Here is a 22230-nt window from a genome sequence, read left to right on the forward strand (position 1 = left end):
ATCCAAAATTCTGCAAATTTTCCAGAATGCCTTCTGTTTTCCTGGATGAGTTTTCGCTGGCACAGCTCAAGAATGTGGACAAAATTCTTGGATTGGTGTAGTTGATCACATGTGCTCTTGGCGCTTGCCCTTCATAGCTGATAAAAACTGATAAAGAGGGGACAGCTGGTTGGGCCAGGGTGGTGACTAATGCCTCCTCATGAGAGGGAGGAGTCCTGGCTTACTTAAAGGGCCACACCTTGAGAAGGCTTCCCTGGATCCAGAAAATGTAGTCTACTATTGAGGGGTCACTAATGTCCACATCCTGGGTAAGGTTCTTGAGCACATGGTTGATAACCAAATCCTGACTCTCCTGGCTGAGACTGATTTTCTAGATCTATTTCAGTCAGGGTTTAGACTTGGTTTTGGCATGGAAACCACCATGTATGGTGAGCTGGCTGCCCTGTATGATGTATGAGTCAGGGAGAGTGTGACCCTCTTGATTCTCCTTGATCTCCAGGTGACTTTTGATGCCATTGAATGATGCTTCCATTTGCTCTGCTAAGTTTTACGTTCTAGAGACTCCAGCAAGCTGAACGTTGAAGAAAGGAACTTGCCCGAAAATTGTCACATTCCCTCCCCCAAAAAAAGCAAAGAAAGGGAGAAAATAGGGACATGTGGGAATATTTCACAAACTGATGCAGAGTTATATAAAGTGATGCTTTTTCAGGATGACTGTGGGGCATGAATAGCTTCTTGGAAGAAGCACAAACCCAACACTTTCCTTTCCAGCTGAACACTATTTATTAACTTCCAGCGGAAGGTGTGGGTGAGTTCCCTTTAGAATGACTTATAATGGCCATTGTCCTAGAAGGTCCTTATGTGCTCAGCTGCTCCCACAGATTTCAACAAAAACTATTTGTGCTCGACACCTTTCAAGCCATGGCACGGAGAGACTTCAGAAACACATGCTTTGACATTGGCCTGCTCCTTCGGCAATCTCACAATATTTCGTCGTCATGGTAATATTTTTGGTTGCAGGGAAATCGCTTGGTCCTTCACAGCTAATATGCCAGGGAACATTTTCTTCCAACTGTTCTTTTTAACTAACGTCTTTTGTTGAGATGCCAGCAACTTGGTTTGCAGTCACTTATCGATGAAGCCCGTGGGATGACTTCCGTGAAAATAGCAGTGCTTTGTCGTTGACCTTATTGAAGAGTGAATGTTTGTATCCGGTCTCAGAACTGGGTTCCCCCCCCCAAAAAAAAATTCTAGTGCCCTAAAAGGGGGTAGGGGCTCCTGTAGATATAAAATTAAAACTTGATTTTATTACCTTGAGCATGCTAACAATTGCAATGTGCTGTGCTTCTCAACAGGCAATTTGACCTTAGAAACACAACATGTCCAAGATTCCAAGATGGGCTTTGTGATTAACGCAATATACTCCATGGCTTACGGCCTGCATAACATGCAGACGGCACTTTGCCCAGGCTACGCGGGTCTTTGTGATGCTATGAAGCCCATTGATGGACGGAAACTCCTCGATTCTCTTATGAAGGCCAACTTCACTGGAGTTTCTGGGGATATGATCACATTCGACGAGAATGGAGACTCACCGGGACGGTACTGTTAAATAGCTATCAATCTGGAAAGCATGAAATGCCTTAATCGTTGCTCCCTGTCTTAATTGCTACTATTGGGATGTGTGCCTTGCTAAATGCCTAGCCAGGCATCACTCAACTGTCTAGTGAGAAGCAGGGGTCCCGTACAGTAGCCCCAGACCAATGTCCATATGTGTGCTGCTCAGCCCACAATGTGGAAACATCTGTGAATGGGCATTATCCACATATTAAGCTGAACGTGATGGGTATCTCTCATGCAGAAGCAGCTTTCTGAGTGGGGCAGAGCTTCTGTGCTATCTTTCCGGCAGGTGGATCACCCATGCTTACTGGGAGGGAGACGATGAAGCAGTGGGGAGGTCGGCAAAGTGTAAATGCACTAGCAGAAGTGCCGGATTGGCCCCATTTGCACCACAGCAACCTCCCAACTGCCTTACCCCTTCCCCTCTTCCTCCCAGTAAGCAGCACCTGCTGGGAAGCCAGCCTGGTGAATTGCTTCTGCCTCCATGTGAATGAGAGTCCTGCAAATATATTTTTAAACACATCGTGGCTATACCATGGATCAGATTGGCTGATTTATGCAGAAGTCTAAATGATAGTTTACTCTCATACTATTTTGGATTCACTTGAATTAGCTGGTTGGCAAAGAACCTCCGTCAGCCAGTGATTTTGATCACTTGAAGCGAGCATCAAAAGGCTTAACGCTTTTTTCCTTGGCAGGCAGTCAACTAATTTCTCGCCTTCTCTCTGTCTGACTTTCTCTTCCCTCTGAATGCCCAGGGGAAAAGGTCTAACCTCTATTATATATTATCATCAGCAGGAAAATTATATTTTGGGTCACATAAGTTGTGTGTGCGGGAAAATATATATCAGTATTTCAGGGCTTCTGAGAATCACATAATTTTCAGTGTGAAAGTTTTCAAGTGATGATGCAAATAATAGCCAAAATCTCAGCCCCAACGGCACCTGCCCAAACCCCCAATTATTTGGAAAAGTCACACATTCAAATTACACTTTAATAAACACTTTAATAAACCCTTTTAAAGGACTGTGGTCCATGCAGGTGAGAAAACACAGATGGTCTCTGAAGCTTATAAAAGGACTAGGAAGATCCATGCAGGTGAGAAAACACAGTGGCTCTTAGCCAAGTCTCTGCAGTGTGGAGTGTGGACCTCTTACTCATGGTCAGAGAGAAATGATGCTATGATGATCAGCATATAGGAAGATGAGTAGACTCCACAGGTGAAAGGGCAATGCCATGGCCTTCTCCATGGTTGATGATGATGCTCTGCTTTCCCCTGAGCAGTGATTCAAAATGGCCAGAAATCTACACAGATAGGGCAAGGGGATCGCAAAGATCACATTGGTTTAGGGTAGGATCTCAGTGGGGGTTCTTCTCACAGCAACTCTGGATCCAGCCATTAACTTCAGGGGAAGGGTGGTGGCTCAGTGGTAGAGCACATGACAGTCCCAGGTTCAATTCCCAGCATCTCCAGGAAGAGGTAGGAGAAACCCCTTTCTAAAGCCCTGGAAAGCTGCTGACTTCAGTGTATAATAATTTAATAATAATGATTTATTATTTATACCCCACCCATCTGGCTGGGTTTCATTGATGCATCATTGAGCTAGATGGACTCAGTGTAAGGCAGCCTCTTAAATTCCTGTGTAATGCCTGACAGCATTTCAGGGTTGCATAAATCACAGAACACCGTAGAATGCCAGTGGATCTTTCTTCTTCTTCTTTTTTTGAAAAATAGGAATGCATCATTAATGTAGCATACCTTTATCAGAATTTGTAACCCAATGTAATATTTCAAGTTTTTAAACAATGCTTTTATTATGAAGTAGATACATTTTAGCCCTATTTAGTATAGTCATATTTAACTTTGCGTTGTTTCTGTTGGCAATTTATATTTCCTTGTCCGGATTGCATATGCCATTATTTATTTTGGCTTTTTAATTGTTTATCTCACTATGCAGCATACCTGTGGCACAATATGCTGTGGTTGTATCTGACCAAGGCCAATTTAGAGTAGACTCATCAAAATTCTAAGTAGAACTTAGTCAGATACAACCCAATGGGTAACATTGCACTACATTTTACTCTGAGTAGGCTCACTGAATGTAATGGACCTCGGGCGTCAAAATGTCTTGGGCTGGTCCTAACAGTGCATACTGTTCTCTGGGACCAGGTTAATTGTGACTCCCAGCCTGAAACCCTGAAAAGCTGCTGCCAAACAGTATAGACAATACTTCGCTAAATTGTCTGAGTCTGTAAGGCAGTTTCCTTACATGGCTGTCCTCAGCTCTGTGTTAAACTCAACTGCATGATTCGTCCTTTTTGTTCAAAAGGTACGAGATCATGAACTTTAAGAAAATGGGAAAGGACTACTTTGACTATATCAACGTTGGAAGTTGGGACAACGGCGAACTGAAAATGGACGACAACGAAATTTGGGCCCACAAAAATTCTGCCATCAGATCTGTCTGCAGCGAGCCGTGTGAGAAAGGAGAGATCAAGGTAAGTGAAGGTCCTTTTGAGTTCATGATGCGCTCAGGGCTTCTGGCTCCCGACCAAAGCTGGGGCCCAGCTTTTGGCAAGCGTTGAAAGCTAATCTGAAAATGGGTGAGTAGTTTTAGCTCAAGGGAAGTGTTGGCTGATCATATGGAAATCACATCCATAAATAGCTTCAGCCCATTTGGTAAAATATATGTACAGGACAGAGGTGTACAAAATGTGAGCCGGGGGCGAAGGCAGGTTAATTTAAAAAAAAAACTGCATAAAGCAAAATATTTTTGCAGACATTGAAATGTTGATGCGTGTTCCTTCTTAGGTTATCCGCAAAGGTGAAGTCAGTTGTTGTTGGACTTGCACACGATGTAAAGAGAACGAATTTGTCTTCGATGAATACACATGCACAGCTTGCGAGCTGGGTTCTTGGCCCAACCACGAGCTCACTGGTATGTAGATTATGCTCTTATGAATGGGACCTGCAACTAGGGGTGGGATTGCTCTTTAATTCACGCTTCCCCAAATAATATGTGGACAGAGGCACATCTACCCATTGGAAACCACACCTCCCTGAGTTATGCAACGCCTGTTTCTCCAGCCAAAAACTGTATACAAAAATGTGCATATTAGGGGAAGGTGTGTGTGGAAATGCACACATTGCTGAAAATAACAAAGAGAAAGTGGTTCTACATGGTGAAATTGGTAGAAAAAAAAGTGCGTATTGCGCAAAGTTGCATGCAAATGTGTATATTAGGAGGAATAAGCGTTATAATTCTGATGAATTTTTATAAGGATTAAAAGGAAAAAGTACATGCAAGGTCTCAGCCAGCCATTATGTCTTCCAGGAAACTATCTTCTGTTCCTGTCCCCCTCGGTGCCCTATGGAGGAAGGGGATTCACACTCAGCTTTCTATGGCTTTCTATGGCCCCTTCAGCCAACAGGATTGAACCTGTTGCTGAGTGGAGAGTTCAATTCTGCTGGGTGCTGCTTTGCAGTGCGTTCCCTGTGGGGAACACACAGGTGAAGCAAACCTTTGAAGCCAGCAGGACTGGAATGGAGAATTTGGTCCTATGGGGACTGGTGCTTCTGCCCTCTCAGCATCTGCTGCCTGAGGCAGCTGCCTCATTCTGTCAAATGGTAGGAGGGTGATGAGAGGGAGCTGAGACTGGGGAACAGAGTCTAGAAGAAGAAGCAGATACTTCCTTCTCCCAGTTACAGGTAGGTAGCCGTGTTGGTCTGACGTAGTCAAAACAAAATTAAAAAATTTCCTTCCAGCAGCACCTTTGTTGTTGTTTAGTTATTTAGTCGTGTCCGACTCTTCATGACCCCATGGACCAGAGCACGCCAGGCACTCCTGTCTTGCACTGTCTCCCGCAGTTTGGTCAAACTCATGTTCGTAGCTTCGAGAACACTGTCCAGCCGTCTCGACCTCTGTCGTCCCCTTCTCCTTGTGCCCTCCATCTTTCCCAGCATCAGGGTCTTTTCCAGGGAGTCTTCTCTTCTCATGAGGTGGCCAAAGTATTGGAGCCTCAGCTTCAGGATCTGTCCTTCCAGTGAGCACTCAGGGCTGATTTCCTTCAGAATGGATAGGTTTGATCTTCTTGCAGTCCATGGGACTCTCAAGAGTCTCCTCTAGCACCTTAGAGACCAACTAAGTTTGTCATTGGTATGAGCTTTCGTGTGCATGCACACTTCTTCAGATATGAAGAAGTGTGCACACACACTTCAAGTATCTGAAGAAGTGTGCATGCACACGAAAGCTCATAACAATGACAAACTTAGTTGGTCTCTAAGGTGCTGCTGGAAGGAATTTTTTATTTTCCTTCTTCCAGGATATGGCTGCCTTGGCTGGGTAAACAGGATTCCCATCTTCCATTTTACTTCCTGGGGAGAAGAACACAGCAACGGAATCCAGGGAGGGCATCTGCCCAATGCTAGGAGTGGAGGAACCAGAGTCAGAAGGGGAGGTCACCTCTTGGTCTTGAAGGACCAGGCAGCACTCCCATCACTGGCAACAGGTACATCATTCCCAACAAAGTGAGCATCTGCGGACCCAGCAATTTTGCAAGGCACAAGAGTCTTACAAGTAAGTGTTCCTTGCCTTGTCTTTAAAGGCTTGGCAGGTGGGCGTGCCTACCCATTGGGACAACTCTGATCTTTGCCCTGATCTTGGACTCCTTAGACTTTGAACACTGTTCCCCAACCCGTGTAGCCTCACCTTGCCTGCCCTCTAGCCAGAGCATAGCAGCCGCTGGGACGCATTTCCTGCTGCTGAGCCTGTTAGGTCTTCTCTGCTCTCAAGTCAGATCTCTTCCTTTTTCTCAAGTAAGAACCTGTGTCATTGTGGTCTGGGCCAGAACTGTGACAATCACTGCTACTTCCTGTGGGGGCTGAATCCCATATTTTTGTCACTCATGGAGCAACTAAAACAAAGAGTTACTTCCAGAAGCTTTGGAGGCAAGGATGGAGAGTAGATGCAATTAATTCCACCAGCTTTTGATTTATCTGCAGGCTACATCGGCATTTCTCATTCTTAATGTCCTCTAAATGTGTTGGAAATTTGATTTTTGAGGTGAGAACAAGGAAGCTCTGTATTTTGGAGTCTGTGGAATGCCTGAAAGGCTTCTGTTTAATTGCACTAGACTTCAAAAATGTGCATTTTCATATAGTTGGAAGAAAAGTATCTAACTGATCTGGTGGAGTAAATTAAGGACACCCCTGCTCCCCCCCCCACCTTCTCCTTTTCCTGGATCACAGTTCAGCCCTTTAGCACTTCAAGTGTAAGCTAGCAAGAAGTTCCCTGAAAAGCAGCCAAAGGAAGGCTTACCCTAAGCATACTAATGAGGCGCTGAAGAACAATCCTTGATGTGGAAGCTGAGTTGCCAGCTCGATCTTACTGTGCTGCCACCAGATTTCACCTAGAGCAAAAACAAAGGTGAATTCGGAGGGTCGTTCTCAACCATCTGCAGGCTATATCGTCCAACCATCTTGTCCTCTGTCGTCCCCTTCTCCTTGTGCCCTCAATCTTTCACAACATCAGGGTCTTTTCCGGGGAGTCTTCTCTTCTCATGAGGTGGCCAAAGTATTGGAGCCTCAGCTTCAGGATCTGTCCTTCCAGTGAGCACTCGGGGCTGATTTCCTTCAGAATGGATAGGTTTGATCTACTTGCAGTCCATGGGACTCTCAAGAGTCTCCTCCAGCACCATAATTCAGAAGCATCAATTCTTCGGCGATCAGCCTTCTTTATGGTCCAGCTCTCACTTCCATACATCACTACTGGGAAAACCATAGCTTTAACTATACGGACCTTTGTCGGCAAGGTGATGTCTCTGCTTTTTAAGATGCTGTCTAGGTTTGTCATTGCTTTTCTCCCAAGAAGCAGGCGTCTTTTAATTTCGTGACTGCTGTCACCATCTGCAGTGATCATGGAGCCCAAGAAAGTAAAATCTCTCACTGCCTCCATTTCTTCCCCTTCTATTTGCCAGGAGGTGATGGGACCAGTGGCCATGATCTTAGTTTTATTTTATGTTGAGCTTCAAACCATATTTTGCGCTCTCCCCTTTTACCCTCATTAATTCTTCCTTACTTTCTGCCATCAAGGTTGTGTCATCAGCATATCTGAGGTTGTTGATATTTCTTCCGGCAATCTTAATTCCGGTTTGGGATTCATCTAGTCCAGCCTTTCGCATGATGAATTCTGCATATAAGTTAAATAAGCAGGGAGACAATATACAACCTTGTCGTACTCCTTTCCCAATTTTGAACCAATCAGTTGTTCCATATCCAGTTCTAACTGTAGCTTCTTGTCCCACATAGAGATTTCTCAGGAGACAGATGAGGTGATCAGGCACTCCCATTTCTTTAAGAACTTGTCATAGCTTGCTGTGGTCGACACAGTCAAATGGGAGTACACACTCCCATTTATTCTGCATCCAGTGCACTCCCACCTGTGGTTTGGGAAGCAGCATACACAAAATAGCCACAATCCATATCTACCATCTCGCTTCTTACTCAATTTTGTGTTTCAATGCATTGCTGAACCTGAAGGAGCATCTCCACCTCCATCGTTCTGCCCGGACACTGAGGTCCCCTTCTGGCAGTTCCCTCATTGCGAGAAGCCAAGTTGCAGGGAACTAGACAGAGGGCCTTCTCGGTAGTGGCGCCCGCCCCATGGAACGCCCTCCCATCAGATGTCAAAGAGAGAAACAACTACCGGACTTTTAGAAGACATCTGAAGGCAGCCCTATTTAGGGAGGCTTTTAATGTTTAATAGATCACTGTGTTTTATTTTTCTGTTGGAAGCCGCCCGGAGTGGCTGGGGAAACCCAGCCAGATGGGCGGAGTATAAATAATAAATTATTATTATTATTGCTCCCCCATAGCAGCTCCCATCTGTAAATAAATAGTGTGAATATGAAGTAAAGAACCTGGTCGGTGTAACATTTAGAGGAAGTTACGGGTAGGTAGCCGTGTTGGTCTGCCATAGTCGAAACAAACAAACAAAAATTCTTCCAGTAGCATCTTAGAGACCAACTAAGTTTGTTATCTTAGAATTTTGAAGTGTCAGGCATAGCTCTAGTGGCTTTAGCCCAAACGTAGCAGAGTTTTCCTGCACAGCACAGAAGCTAGTTGAGGTGGAAGTGACTAGTCGGCTAGACGCAGAATAACTATTTACAGGATTTATTAAAAGAAAATAAAAGCAGCAGAGTTTCTGCATACAAAGCAAAGCAAAATAAATCCCCTCTGTCTCTCTCTCTCTCCAACCATATACACAGCACTTCTACTCCTAACACCTAACAAAAACCAACTGTGCTAGCATTCCTTGATAACAGAGTTCAGTGCTGGTCGTTAACCAATCAGAAGAGAGTAGTTTCTAGGTCAGGCAGACCTTGGCTTTCTGCCAAGAGTAAATTGACACTGCCTTGAGTTAATTGTGTGAAGCCAGAATCTGTAAGTTTCCCATGAGAACCAATTAACCAATTAACAGAAACTGAACATGTTATTTGTATGAGCTTTCATGTGTATGCACACGAAATCTGAAGAAGTATATCTGAAGAAGTGTGCAAGCACACAAAAGCCCATCCCAAGAACAAACTTAGTTGGTCTCTAAGGTGCTACTGGGAGAAAAAAAAATATTTTGTTTAGAGGAAGGATAGGATAGGATAGGATAGGATAGGATAGGATAGGATAGGATAGGAAAACCCTGATTCCAAACCCCATACAGCCATGAAGCGCATTGGTTGTATCTCAACTTTAACCTACCTTACAGGGCTGTTAGGAGGATAGCATGTAGGGGAACCATTTATGATGTTCTGGATTCAAGGGAGGGAGGGAGGAAGGAAGGGAGGAAGGAAGGGAGGAAGGAAGGAAGGAATCTATCTATCTTGGTCAAGATTCAATGGGTTGGTTTGATTTAAGCTGCAATCCTAACTTGGAAGTAGGTTCCATTGAATTCAATAGGATTTACTTTCCATAAAGCTACAGAGTGGGAGAAGATGAAAGGCAGGTGTTAATGGAGAATATAATTCTACCCCTTGTGACAAGGTTGATTGGGAAAGTGTGTGTCGCTTTTAATCATTGAAAGGATGGCTGGCGTACAGTTATAAAGTGCACTGAAAATGCAATCAAGAGGAGCACAAGTGAGGTTTTCACAAGGAGCTGAATACTTGACTAAGGCTCAAGTAGTTTTAGATATGAGAAAACCCAATGCCAGCTGGCTTGTAAGGACTCAACAGAGGGCCCCAAAGAACAACAGCAACAAGCTTAGAAGAGCAATCAAATATCAGCTTTATGAGTAACAATCAAGGAGCTGCTGGGAAGGTCAACTGCCCCGAGGAGGATAATATCAAACTAGGAAATCTGCATGAAGTAAGGAAAGTGGGAAGTGGTTTTCTGAGAAATTTCTTTTTGTGGACGTTGAATTCCCAGTTGGATTTGCACAGGCCAGTTCCTTTGGAATTCTCTCTCATCAAATATGAGTCAGGCCCCATCTCTATTGCTTTTCGGCATCTGCTGAAGACCTCCCTCTTCTGAAACAATTTCCCAGTTTGCACCTGCATTTTAGATGTTTTTAATCCTTGGTGCATTTGCCTCACTGACTCCTTTGGGAAGAAAGGTGGGATATGCATTTAAATAATAATTCTAAATGGTCATCGTGTGGCATGCCCACTGCAGGAGTTTACGTGTATGTCAAGGAGCCTGAGAGGATGCAAACATATGTTGATGCTTCAAAAACAAGCCTTTGGTTTGAAAAAGTACTGCAGCGAAGCCACACTTTGCAATATTCCATAAAGCATGTTAATGGGCTGTGTGTGTGTGTGTGTGTGTGTGTGTGTGTGTGTGTGTGTTAACACATTTTGGAAGAGTGAGATGGCCTTTGGCAAAACACAAGCTGTGTCTGCTTCAGAGGCTTTGCATCTCCCCCAAACGAAAGAGTAGGCAAATGGCATAGAGGAATTTATATTCCAGCACCACAACCCTTGCTCAGCAAGCTTAAGGACACCTGTGTGATGCCTTTGGTTCTTTAAAAATAAATAAATTCGTTTTTCACATAATGCATCTTAAAACAAACAAACATATTCTTATTTTTCTGTGACTTCCCATACCACTTGATTGGACGCTATACCTCCGCTCTCTGAACTGCCCATGTGTTTCTAACATGACGCAAAGTATAAAATATAAACCTGAAAATAACATATTCTTGTTCTTCTGTTGCTTGAGATATAAATCCATTTCGTCTTGAAAAAGAATTAAAGCATTTACTTAAGTAATCTGAAAAGGGTTTCCATTCTTCTACAAACACCTCATTGTTATGGTTACAGGTAGGTAGCCGTGTTGGTCTGGATCGAAGTAAAATAAAAAAATTCCTTCAGTAGCACCTTAAAGACCAACTAAGTTTTTATTTTGGTATGAGCTTTCGTGTGCATGCACACTTCTTCAGATACAGTGAAATGGAAGTTTCCAGGCACTTATGTAGAGAAGGGGTGGGGAGGGGTGGGGATGGGGAGGGGGGATCACTCAGAAGGGTGGTGGAAATGGGTGATTGACTGACTGATAGCTGTTGATGACCGCAAACGACTGCAAATGGTTTTGCATGAAAAAGCAAGGGTTGAGATGGCTGAAGATCGCTTATCATGTATAATGAGATAAGAACCCGATATCTCTGTTCAAACCAGGTCCCTCCATGGTTTTGAGCTTGGTGATAAGTTGCAATTCAGCAACTTCTCTTTCCAGTCTATTTCTGAAATTCTTTTGTAGTAAGACAGCTACTTTGAGATCTTGTATAGAATGTCCTGGGAGATTGAAGTGTTCTCCTACTGGTTTTTCTGTCTTCTGGTTCCTGATGTCAGATTTATGTCCATTTATCCTTTGGCGTAGGGTTTGGCCTGTTTGTCCAATATAGAGAGCTGAAGGGCACTGTTGGCATTTGATGGCATACACAATGTTAGAGGATGAGCAATTAAATAGTCCTGAGATGGTATGTTGGATGTTGTTGGGGCCAGTAATGGTGTTGTCTGGGTGTATGTGGCAGCAAAGTTGGCATCTGGGTTTATTGCAGGCTCTGGTACCAGTGTCCATGTTAAGTCTGGTGGTTGTATTATTGTGGGTGAGGAGTTGTTTAAGATTGGGTGGCTGTCTGTAGGCAATGAAAGGTCTTCCTCCCAGAGCTTGAGAAAGGGAGCGGTCATTGTCCAGGAGAGGCTGTAGATCTCTGATGATGCGTTGTACTGTTTTAGCTTGGGAGCTGTATGTGATGACTAGTGGTGTTCTGTTATTTTCTTTTTTGGGTCTGTCTTGCAGCAGGTTCTCTCTAGGTATCCGTCTGGCTCTGTTGATCTGTTGTTTAACTTCATCAGGTGGATATTTTAGTTCTAAAAAGGTTTGCTGTAGATCTCTTAGGTGAGATTCTCTGTCTGTAGAGTTGGAACAGATGCGGTTGTAACGTAAGGCCTGGCTGTATACGATGGATTGTTTGGTATGTTTGGGATGGTAGCTAGAAGCATGTAGATATGTTTGTCGGTCAGTTGGTTTTCTGTATAAGGTGGTGTCTATACGTCCATCCTGTATTTTTATAGTAGTGTCCAAAAAATGTATTTCTTGCATAGATTGGTTCATTGTTAGGTTGATGGTGGGGTGAAAGTCATTGAATGTCTGGTGGAAGGTTTCCAGGGTCTGTTGTCCATGTGTCCAGATAATAAAGTCTCTTAGTCTAGCAGATAATAGTCTGTCCAGATAATAAAGTCTCTTAGTCTAGCAGATAGTTTTGCCATTTTGGCATAGTCCTTTAGTTTGTTAATCCATTCTTCTTTTGTGGGCATTGCTGTTTCCTTCCACTTCTGCGCATACAGTTCCTTGATGCCATTGTTGCATACACAATTGCCTTCAGTTCTTTACTCTGAGGCTTCTTCCTCACTGACTTATTTTTCCTTCCTCTCCATTCCAGGTTGTGATTTAATCCCAGTCCAGTATCTCCGCTGGGGAGATCCGGAACCAATTGCTGCAGTTGTTTTTGCCTGCTTGGGTCTCCTGGCTACCATGTTTGTCACCGCGGTCTTCATCATGTACCGCGACACTCCAGTGGTCAAGTCGTCCAGCCGAGAACTTTGTTACATCATCTTAGCCGGCATATTTCTGGGTTACCTGTGCACTTTCTGCCTCATCGCCAAGCCTCAGCAGATCTACTGCTACCTTCAGAGAATCGGCATTGGCCTCTCCCCGGCTATGAGCTACTCTGCGCTGGTGACGAAAACAAACCGCATCGCGAGGATCCTCGCCGGCAGCAAGAAGAAAATCTGCACCAAGAAACCTCGCTTCATGAGCGCCTGTGCGCAGCTGGTCATTGCGTTTATCTTGATATGCGTACAACTGGGCATCATTGTCGCTCTTTTCATCATGGAACCGCCCAATATAAAGCACGATTACCCGAGCATCCGAGAAGTATACCTGATCTGCAACACCACCAACCTGGGGGTCGTGACTCCCCTCGGATACAATGGCTTGCTCATCTTGAGCTGCACCTTCTACGCGTTCAAGACCAGAAATGTCCCCGCCAACTTCAACGAGGCCAAGTACATCGCCTTCACCATGTACACCACTTGCATCATCTGGCTGGCCTTCGTGCCGATCTATTTTGGGAGCAACTATAAGATTATCACCATGTGTTTCTCCGTCAGCCTGAGCGCCACGGTGGCTCTCGGCTGCATGTTCGTGCCAAAGGTCTACATCATCCTTGCCAAGCCGGAGAGGAACGTGCGCAGCGCATTCACCACCTCGACAGTGGTCCGCATGCACGTGGGGGACGGGAAGTCATCTTCTGCCACCAGCCGCTCAAGCAGCTTGGTCAACCTTTGGAAAAGGCGGGGGTCATCTGGAGAGACCCTAAGGTAACGCTAGCTTTGGAGTGCAGGTTTTCTAGGGGCAGCAGGAGAAGGGATAAGACGGGCCACCCTGAATTTGAATAAATAATTATTATATTATTATGATCACCCCAGCCTTGCCCTGCATCCCAACAAGGGTGAAATTATTCTGGGCTGTCTAGTTGGATTCTACCGTTAAGATTCAGAATCCATCTTTCAGCCCAACCTGCAACATGGGAGCTGCGTTGAATAATTTAACTTTCAAATTAATTTTATGTTTACTTTATCTTTCTAGATCTGTCCTTCTTTCGCTTTCTTTTTTCCTCTGTCTCCTTCTTTTCTCTTATCTCTCTCTCCTTCTATCAGCCTTTTCTGCTTCTGTCTATACAACCCATGCTAAGTCAGATCATGATCCGTTTATGACTCCGAAACCACCAGTTGAAGGCACATAATTTAGTCTTGTGCTGTGTTGAAACCTGTCCTCCGATTTCTTGAAATTATCCTTCCCCTGCGAAAGAGACTTCAATTTCCCCCCATTCATTCTCATGGCACTTTTAGAATTTCAGTGAGTTCAGACTTTTGAGCTTACCTTATTGTTGTGAGGTGTTTGAGGGTAGTGTGTGGGGCTTCCCCCCCTTTCTCTAAATAAATATCTCCTCAGCATTCTGCAGCCTCCCCAGTTGCCCACACTTCCTCATCATGTCTTCCTATGGCCTTTAACTGTAGCATGGGCACCTGGGAAGGGTGCCCGGTGCAGGCCACTGCTGAGATGACTTGTAGAATGAATGGCAGGACACACACACACAACATCCCTCAAGCACCTCAAAAGTGTGGTAAAAGCACGAAGCAAGTCCTGGCTCCCAACCCATGAGAGTTTCACTGATCACTTTCTCTCCCCGTAATTTTTGAATGCAATTGCTTTTCTCATTAATTGATGGAGAACAGCCGCCGCCCCCCCCCCCAAGAAAAGGAGGATGAGAAATTTTCACCACAGACTAGGTTTAGTCTATTGGACAGAATAGCTAATATAGCACTGAATGTATGCAAAGGACCACTTCTGAAAGAATAAACTTAACATAAGGTAAAGGTAAAGGGACCCCTGACCATTAAGTCCAGTTGTGACCGACTCTGGGGTTGCGCGCTCATCTCGCATTATTGGCCGAGGGAGCCGGCGTACAGCTTCCAGGTCATGTGGCCAGCATGACAAAGCCGCTTGTGGCGAACCAGAGCAGCACATGGAAACGCCGTTTACCTTCCCGCTGTAGCGGTCCCTATTTATCTACCTGCACTTTGATGTGCTTTCGAACTGCTACCGTAGGTTGGCAGGAGCTGGGACCGAGCAACAGGAGCTCACCCCGTCGGCTGCCTGGCCTTCTGTAAATGGAAGCCCATTCTTCTGGAAGCCCATTCTTTCTGGGGTGTTGACTTATCTGGTTATTGTTGGTATATGCATACTGAAACTCAATGGATGAGGCTAGTCCCTGGTGTCTTTCCCACCATATTTTTGCTAGGCGGTAACAGAAAAGACCCATGTCGTTTGCATCTATCTCCTGCAACTTTCACACACTTCATGAGCTACATAATTTTGTGTTATGGGATGTGGGCCCATGCAACTCAGGCCTATGCATCGTACTTAAAATAGACTGGACTTTAATTGAGAGAGAACCTGTTGTCCTTCAGATGTCACTAAACTCCAGCTCCCATCTGCCCCAGCCAGCATGACCAATGGTGAGGAATGATGGGAGTTGGAGTCCAACAACATCTGGATGACCACAGGCACCTGCTCCTGCTTTAATTCATATGCTGTCCCTGAATAAAGGAAACTGGGGTGAAGGTAGCCCACAATATGCAGCCGGGGTCACCAATGTGCAGGTTGTTGTTATTGGGTAGTTGAAAAAAATTAAACTTGATGTGAAGTAGCAGAGTAGCTTACAACAACAAAAAAGGCCTAAAATCTCTTCTGGGTATAAATAAATTATTATTATTATTATTATTATTATTATTATTATTATTATTATTATTAGGTAACTGAGTAAATTCTTTTAATAAATATTTAAATGAAGAACATACTTAAATTCTCAGTTCCCATGTAGCTCTTTGGCTCAGCAAAGAGTTTTTTTTCTTTATAAAGAAATCTCCTGGACAGAAGCCTTCCTGTTTACATTATAGGGATCACCCTCTGTCTGACTTAGTACAGGCAGAGACACACTGTCTTTTACTGTGCCCTGTATTCTCCTCAGGGACACACACCGCAGAGATACAGAAACAGCGACCAGTAACAGAAAGAGAGACTGTCACGAACTGTCAAAGCATACCTCCCATGTGACTATTAGCCAATCACATGAGAACTGTACCTTGATTAGACCTCCCCCCCCATTTTAAATACACATAGCAACTCAAATCAATATTCCCATTTCAGGAAAATTAAACATCTAATATTCTTAAAGCAGGTACCAGTGTGCCTTCTAGTTCCTTCTCTGGTACCCACAGAAAGTCTCGGTAAAAATCCTTTTAAACCCATGCAATGCACTGGAAACTGTTGGCTCTTCTTGCTGAGTTCCTCACTGCACAGGTTTAAACAATCCTACTCTGAACATGGCCTCTTAGGCATGCCCAAGTTCCATTGCATGCCAGGGCTAGTTGCCCACCCTCCCATTCTGAACAGAGGAGAGGTACAAAGAGCTTCTCTCTCTGAGTATGTGTGGTGGTGGCTGGTGCAGTTGTTTTTCTTCCATCTGCACACCATTTGGTAGCCCTTGGCTCTTTTCTCCTGCTCTTTTATCTGTGGTCGGCATTTTTGTGTTGCGCCACGTAGCCTCGGCTGCCATTTTGTGTTGTGCCACATTCCCGCGGCAGCCATTTTGTTACTGACCCCCTTCTGCACAAAATTCCAAATGCGCCCACTAGCCGGGAAAGCTTGGCAACCGTTGATTACACACAAGGTAACAGAAATACATAAAAGTAATAAGTATCACTTGTTTGTCTTTATTCATACTGCCAAAATTGCTTCTAAGTGTGGTTTACAACTTTAACATCAGTACATGATTAAAATGCACAATAGCGGTTCCCTCGGAGCACTAAAGAAACCTTAATTAAAACATACAATGAAACAAGCGATTAAAGAACATGACAATTAAAGCAGTTGGCTGCCCCCCACCCAAAAAAAACACACACACCCAGTTAAAACAATACACTCAGAAATTCAATTCAAAGGAATGCTGGACTAAACAAGTATGTTATCAGAAGCCAGCAAAATATTGACGCGGCCTCTTGCATTCCACAACAATGGTGCAATGAGTGAAAAAGCCAGCTTCTATGTTACATCACAACAGACCCCCACAAGTTTCCCTATTTTCCAGGGACAGTCCTGAATCTACAAAAGCCATTCCAGTTTCTGATTTGATCCTGGTATTTTCCTTAGGACGTCCCTATTTTCATCAGATTAATGTTGACGGGTATGCTGAAAGCTGCCCAGAGTGACTGGGCAACCCAATCAGATGGGAATTATTATTGAATAGGACATCCCTATTTTCATTGGAGAAATTTTGGAGGGTATGTCACAAGCTGATAAGCATAAGGCCCAGCAAAGTTAACTGGGTTTCATTAGCAGATTGTAAAGGAAATACGGGGCAGGCTCAATCACTGGCCCATCCAGACCTGTTGAGTCAGCCGCACATATGCCAGAAGGAGGCAAACAAGAGCCTGTAAAATCACAAGGAGTGCAAATTGCTTCCTCTTGTCTTTGAAGCTGTTAATCCAAAATCCCTTTCTCTCTGCCGATTGTCAAGCACGCTGTGAGCTTACTGTAGCTCCCCCTGCACTGTGGAAAGACAACATAATTGCTTCGTAACCAGAAATTAATCATTCACCATTCAGTAGATAGGATCATTAGGAGCTATTTTTGGAATTTCCATGAGTGTTTTTGAAGTGATTCAACTAGTATAAATTTTGCTCTTCGCATGCCGTTCCTTCCTACTCTCTGACTCTCCCCCCCCCCCCCAATCCCCTCCTCGCCTGCCATTATTTATTCTGGTCGCTTCTTAACAGTCTGCTGAACTTGAACTGTCCTCATGCTGACATCACTTCCTGTGGCCACACAGCTTCCATACTTGTACTTGCCTCCTGCTCTCGAGGCCCGAAGCTGCTTCTCCTGCATCAGGGACAGGGAAACTGGTGCCACCCCGATGTTGTGGGGCGCTGACTCCCTTCATCTTTGACCATTGGCCCTGTTGGCCAGGGCTTATGGGAGCTGTAAGGCCACAAGTCCCCTATTCCAGCCTTAGACTGTGCTTTCCACCAGTGATGTGCTGAAAATCTCTCCTCTCTTTTTTCTCTACTGTTCTCCATTAACTAACAATAAAAGGGAACTGCATTTGACAATTAGGGGATGGGAAATTTCAGTGACATTTTCATGGGTGGGTTGAAATCTTTTTTGGTTTGGATTTGAGTGTTTGTTTTGTTTTTTTGCTAAGTTGACCTTACCCTCAAGGTTGCTTTATGGTGCTTGTGAGTGTCCCTTTGGTTCATCCTAGGAATCATCTCTCCAGTATTTAGTTTGTTAGTTATGACCAGTGCTATTTTTCTAGAAAAAGAGGTGCCGGAACTCACCACGAACACCTCTGGATACGAATTTAATTCATTCCGGGGGTCCGTTCTTACCCTGAAACATTCGTATCCAGAGGCACCTGTTTTGCGTAGGCGCACGCGGCGGCAGCCCGCTTCTGCGCAGGCGCGGCGGGCAGAAACCTTTCTGTGACTTCCGGGTTTGTCACATGCGTATGCTGAAGCATACGCAAAGGGGGCGGTACATAACCCGAGGTTCCACTGTAATGGCAATGGGGCCCACCTGAGAGGGGCCAGAACTGGCTATTACATTTGCGCCCTAAGTAGCTCAAGGTGGTGTAAACAGCTCTCCCCTTGCTCCATTTTATCTCACAACAGGTAGTTTATCCCATGCCAGGTAGTTCAGGCTGAGAGCGACTGGCCTAAGGTGAGCTTCATGACTGAGCAGGGATTTGAACCCTGGTCTCTCAGATCCTAGTCCAGTGATCTAACCACGACACCACACTGGCGTTCTGGCAGTCGGCACTCTTCCTGGGTGCACATGATTTCTTGACTTTCCCATAAGGATGGGAAGGTGGGGTGTCTCGAAGTGAAGTCTTTTAAAGCCATTGGTGTGGGAATTCTTTTCAAAAGGAAGGACTTTGCATAGGTAGCACAAGAAGCCGGTACAGCAAGCCACTGCAAGTTAAGCCAGCGTAAAGTTATGCCATATCCAAAACACTTTCAGCAACAGGGTTGCTGCTGCTCTTCCTAAGCCTGGCAGAGGAAAAACAAGCCTTTAAAATTAAGGCTTAATAAGGGTCACATAAGGGTCTGACGCTTCTGTTTCAAGTGTATCTGAGGAAGTGTGCATGCACACGAAAGCTCATACCAAAATAAAAACTTAGTTGGTCTTTAAGGTGCTACTGAAGGAATTTTTTAATTTCTGCTTTAAAATTATGTTCTACTCTGAGTTGCCAGGTCATACGGCCGAGCTACACAGGCTTTAGGATCCAGCTTAAATATCCCCTTACTGGTTCCACCCCTATCAGAACCTAGAATGCCCCTTTCAACAAATTTCAGGTCAGTCAGCTGGGCCCTGGCAGAGCTCAGGTGAGCAAATTACTCTGGTGTATCTTCAGATGAACAGGGTTGGGGACTTGACAGCAGCTGAGCCAGGGAATTAGCCTGCTGAGATGGAGCAGACCTTGCTTTACGATTGCACCCTTGAAAACAAAATCACCAAGTGCACTGATCTCAGGCGCTCAGTTGCCTGTTTTCCCCTGGCTTCCCCACCCTTCGAGATGAAGCCCAGGGGGAAGATGTCACGAGGTAACTGCTCCCATGGGGCTTTTTCAGATCAGGAAACGCTGGCAGCCATGGAGGCTGCAGAGTGCTGCAGAAATGGTTAATGGACAGGAAAAGACACACACCACCCCCAGCCACCTTGCAGCGATAAGGTAAGCTCAACGCACAGAAATTGTAAGGGAATTTCCTAGCATCCTCCTGACAATGAGGCAGAGCAAAAGAGACAGAAGCCTCTTTTGCAGGAATGGGAAACTTTTCACAAAATCGGAGGACAGGTTTCGGCGCATCACTCTTTCGAAAGGCTGAAAGGCTCCCTCTCTTGGAGCAGAATTGCCATGCTAGGGAAAGCTTCATCTGTTGGATGCCTCCCTTCCAAGGAACCCATTAAAAAAAACCCAGAGACCACTCTTCCAGAAAACAGCTGTCAGCCTGTCAAACTTTTACAACAGCACGCGGGACAGCGTTCTATTTTGTTAAATTTGGCAGATTACCTTCTCAAGTACAGGAACGCAAACCGCTTCTTATTTAATGATCAACCTGTAAATAATTCCAAAATATAAATCATGGGTCTGTTTGATGTTTGGCAGCCGGCTCAAGAATCCATTCAAGCCAACACTGAAGTGACTGGAAGCTAAAACAAAATAATACAAAAAAAAAACTGGGAGGGGGCTTTGATTTGGAATGATGTGGTTATATTTAGATGGTGCAGAGTGTTGTAAAGGAGTGAATCATGCCAGTTCTTAAAGAAACATGTAGTTTAAGTCATGCCAGGGCATAGAAGAACCTCTATCATTAGCACGGTGCTCTTTTGATGCTAATTGGTGGCCTGACCACGTCGCTTCAAAGGCTTGTCAAAGAGATAGCGCCAGGGCTCCGTTCAAAAGTTTGCATGTTGTCAGGCTGAGAATGAGAGAGAACCAAAGCAGGAAACTGAGCGCAGGTTTGCGTGGCTTTTCCCCTTTTTCCTTTCTGCGTAGGATGCAGTTTAAGGCAAGAGTCCTGTAAAGTTCTAGGGCAGCAGAGAGACACTGGCCCATAACAGTTGCGGTAAGGGCAAGACTCCACCTAGTGGGGAGAGAGAGAGAGAGAGAGAGAGAGAGAGAGAGAGAGAGAGAGAGAGAGAGAGAGAGAGAGAGAGAGAGACCCACTTGGAATGTGTGGCTATCCCTCATCTCCATTCAAAAAATACCTTTGACTATGTGGGGAAATCTCAGGCTTTTTCTCAGAATGTTCTCGAAACCCTGAGTTGCCTCACTCAACTGAGCTGAAGACTTTGCAGCCCAGATTCAAGGCTTCTGACATTAATACCAGTATTTTTGTTTGTTTGTTTGTTTCTCTGGCTGACGGTTCATAGGGAAATGGGGCAGAGGACCAGCTAGGGTTTGGGGGTATGAACAGAATCAGTGCAAAGGATCCTGCTTACAGCATGTTGTGCTCACCTCAATTCTGCTTGCAGTCATTTGAGAAGAAGTGTTTGTTTTGAATGCTCCAGCTCCCCTGAAGCCCATCTCAAGCCCTCAAAGTGTCCCTATTTTCCAGTGACAATCCCAGATTTACAGAAGCCATCCCAGTTTCTGATTTGATCCCGGAATGTCCCGCTTTTCCTTAGGACGTCCCTGTTTTCATCGGAGGGGACGGAATTATGCGACCCCTGAGCCAAGGAGATAAGTAATCTTTAGAATACACCTGAAGGCAGCTTTGTATAGGGAAGTTTTTTAATGTTTGATGCTTTATTATGTTTTTCACATATGTTGGAAGCTGTCTAGAGTGGCTGGGGCAACCCAGTCAGATGGGCGGGGCATAGACTGGGCTTTCCTCCCCTTCATCCACTGATTTCTAACTTTCCTGCAGTTCTTAAGGGTCATCTCCCCACCTAACCCCCGCAACAACACACCTTCATAATTGACTTCTGTGCCGAAAAACATCAAATGGAAAAAGCCAGGGGGCTTTCCTATGAAGGACCCCAGTCTGGCTACTATAACTGTGACATTTCCTTCCCTCTCCCTCCCTCCCTCTGTTGGTTAAGGGACTCAATTACAGCCCCTGAATCAGCCAGGGCTGCAGTCTTGAGTTTTGCTTGTTCTCACCTGGAGAGAATAACCTTCTCAGCGCATGACAGCTAATGTGTGGCCCTTGCAAAGAGAACGAATTTTTTAAAAAGTGCTTTGGGAGGTTGTTCTGCTGCACTTGAGCTGTGTGCCTTTACCATTCATCAAGGATATGGGCTGACAAGTTTGCAAGCTAAATTTTGTGACCGCTCAATAAAGCAATGAGTTGTTTAATTGTTTAGGTAAATCCATTTAAGAATCTGCTAGTTGATTGAAATGATGTCCCTGATTTACTGGATAGCAATTGTAGGTAGACACAGATAACGGCTGCAATTTTAATAAACTGATCTACAAATATCGGACACGGTGGGCATCATTTTTGAAAAAGGCCTTCTCCGTTGTGTCTGATATAAAAATGAATGGCTGTTCTTTAACCCATGAGGACCTAAGAATCAATCATTACTAGCCATGCTGGCTTCTGTTCTACCTCCACTGAATGTATGCCTGTGAATGCTAGTTGCTGGAAATCATAAGTGGGGAGAGATTTTTTTTCCCACTCCAGTGCTGCTTGTGGGTTTCCTATGGGCATCTGGTTGGCCACTCTGAGAACAGGATGCTGGACTAGATGGGTCCTTGGTCTGCACAAAGCAGGATTTTTCAATGTTGAAAAACGTTGGTCTGTTGGATCAGACCAAAAATGCATCTAGTTGTCATGGACGAGTTGCATGTAGAGGAATGGTGGGAGGAACCCGCTGGGGAACCACCAAAGGAAGAAGGTTCAGAGCCTGGGGAGACTACAGCAAGTGGTCAGAGGGAGAAGACTGGGAAGAGGAGGTGTCAGAAGCTGAAGAGGTAACTGCGCTTA

General features: G+C 44.8%; 1 protein-coding gene across 1 annotated transcript in view; it reads left to right on the forward strand.

The window, feature by feature from the left end:
• The window catches only part of GRM5 (glutamate metabotropic receptor 5), a 141203-nt gene that overhangs the window by 92861 nt on the left and 26112 nt on the right, over positions 1 to 22230 (forward strand). Inside the window, exons 3-6 of the mRNA XM_035116210.2 lie at positions 1356 to 1602; positions 3951 to 4119; positions 4433 to 4559; positions 12555 to 13494. Coding sequence (XP_034972101.2) covers positions 1356 to 1602; positions 3951 to 4119; positions 4433 to 4559; positions 12555 to 13494 — 1483 coding nt within the window. The remainder of the gene's footprint in view (positions 1 to 1355; positions 1603 to 3950; positions 4120 to 4432; positions 4560 to 12554; positions 13495 to 22230) is intronic.

Source organism: Zootoca vivipara, chromosome 4, assembly GCF_963506605.1.
Source record: "Zootoca vivipara chromosome 4, rZooViv1.1, whole genome shotgun sequence".
In the NCBI taxonomy this organism is placed as follows: Eukaryota; Metazoa; Chordata; class Lepidosauria; order Squamata; family Lacertidae; genus Zootoca; species Zootoca vivipara.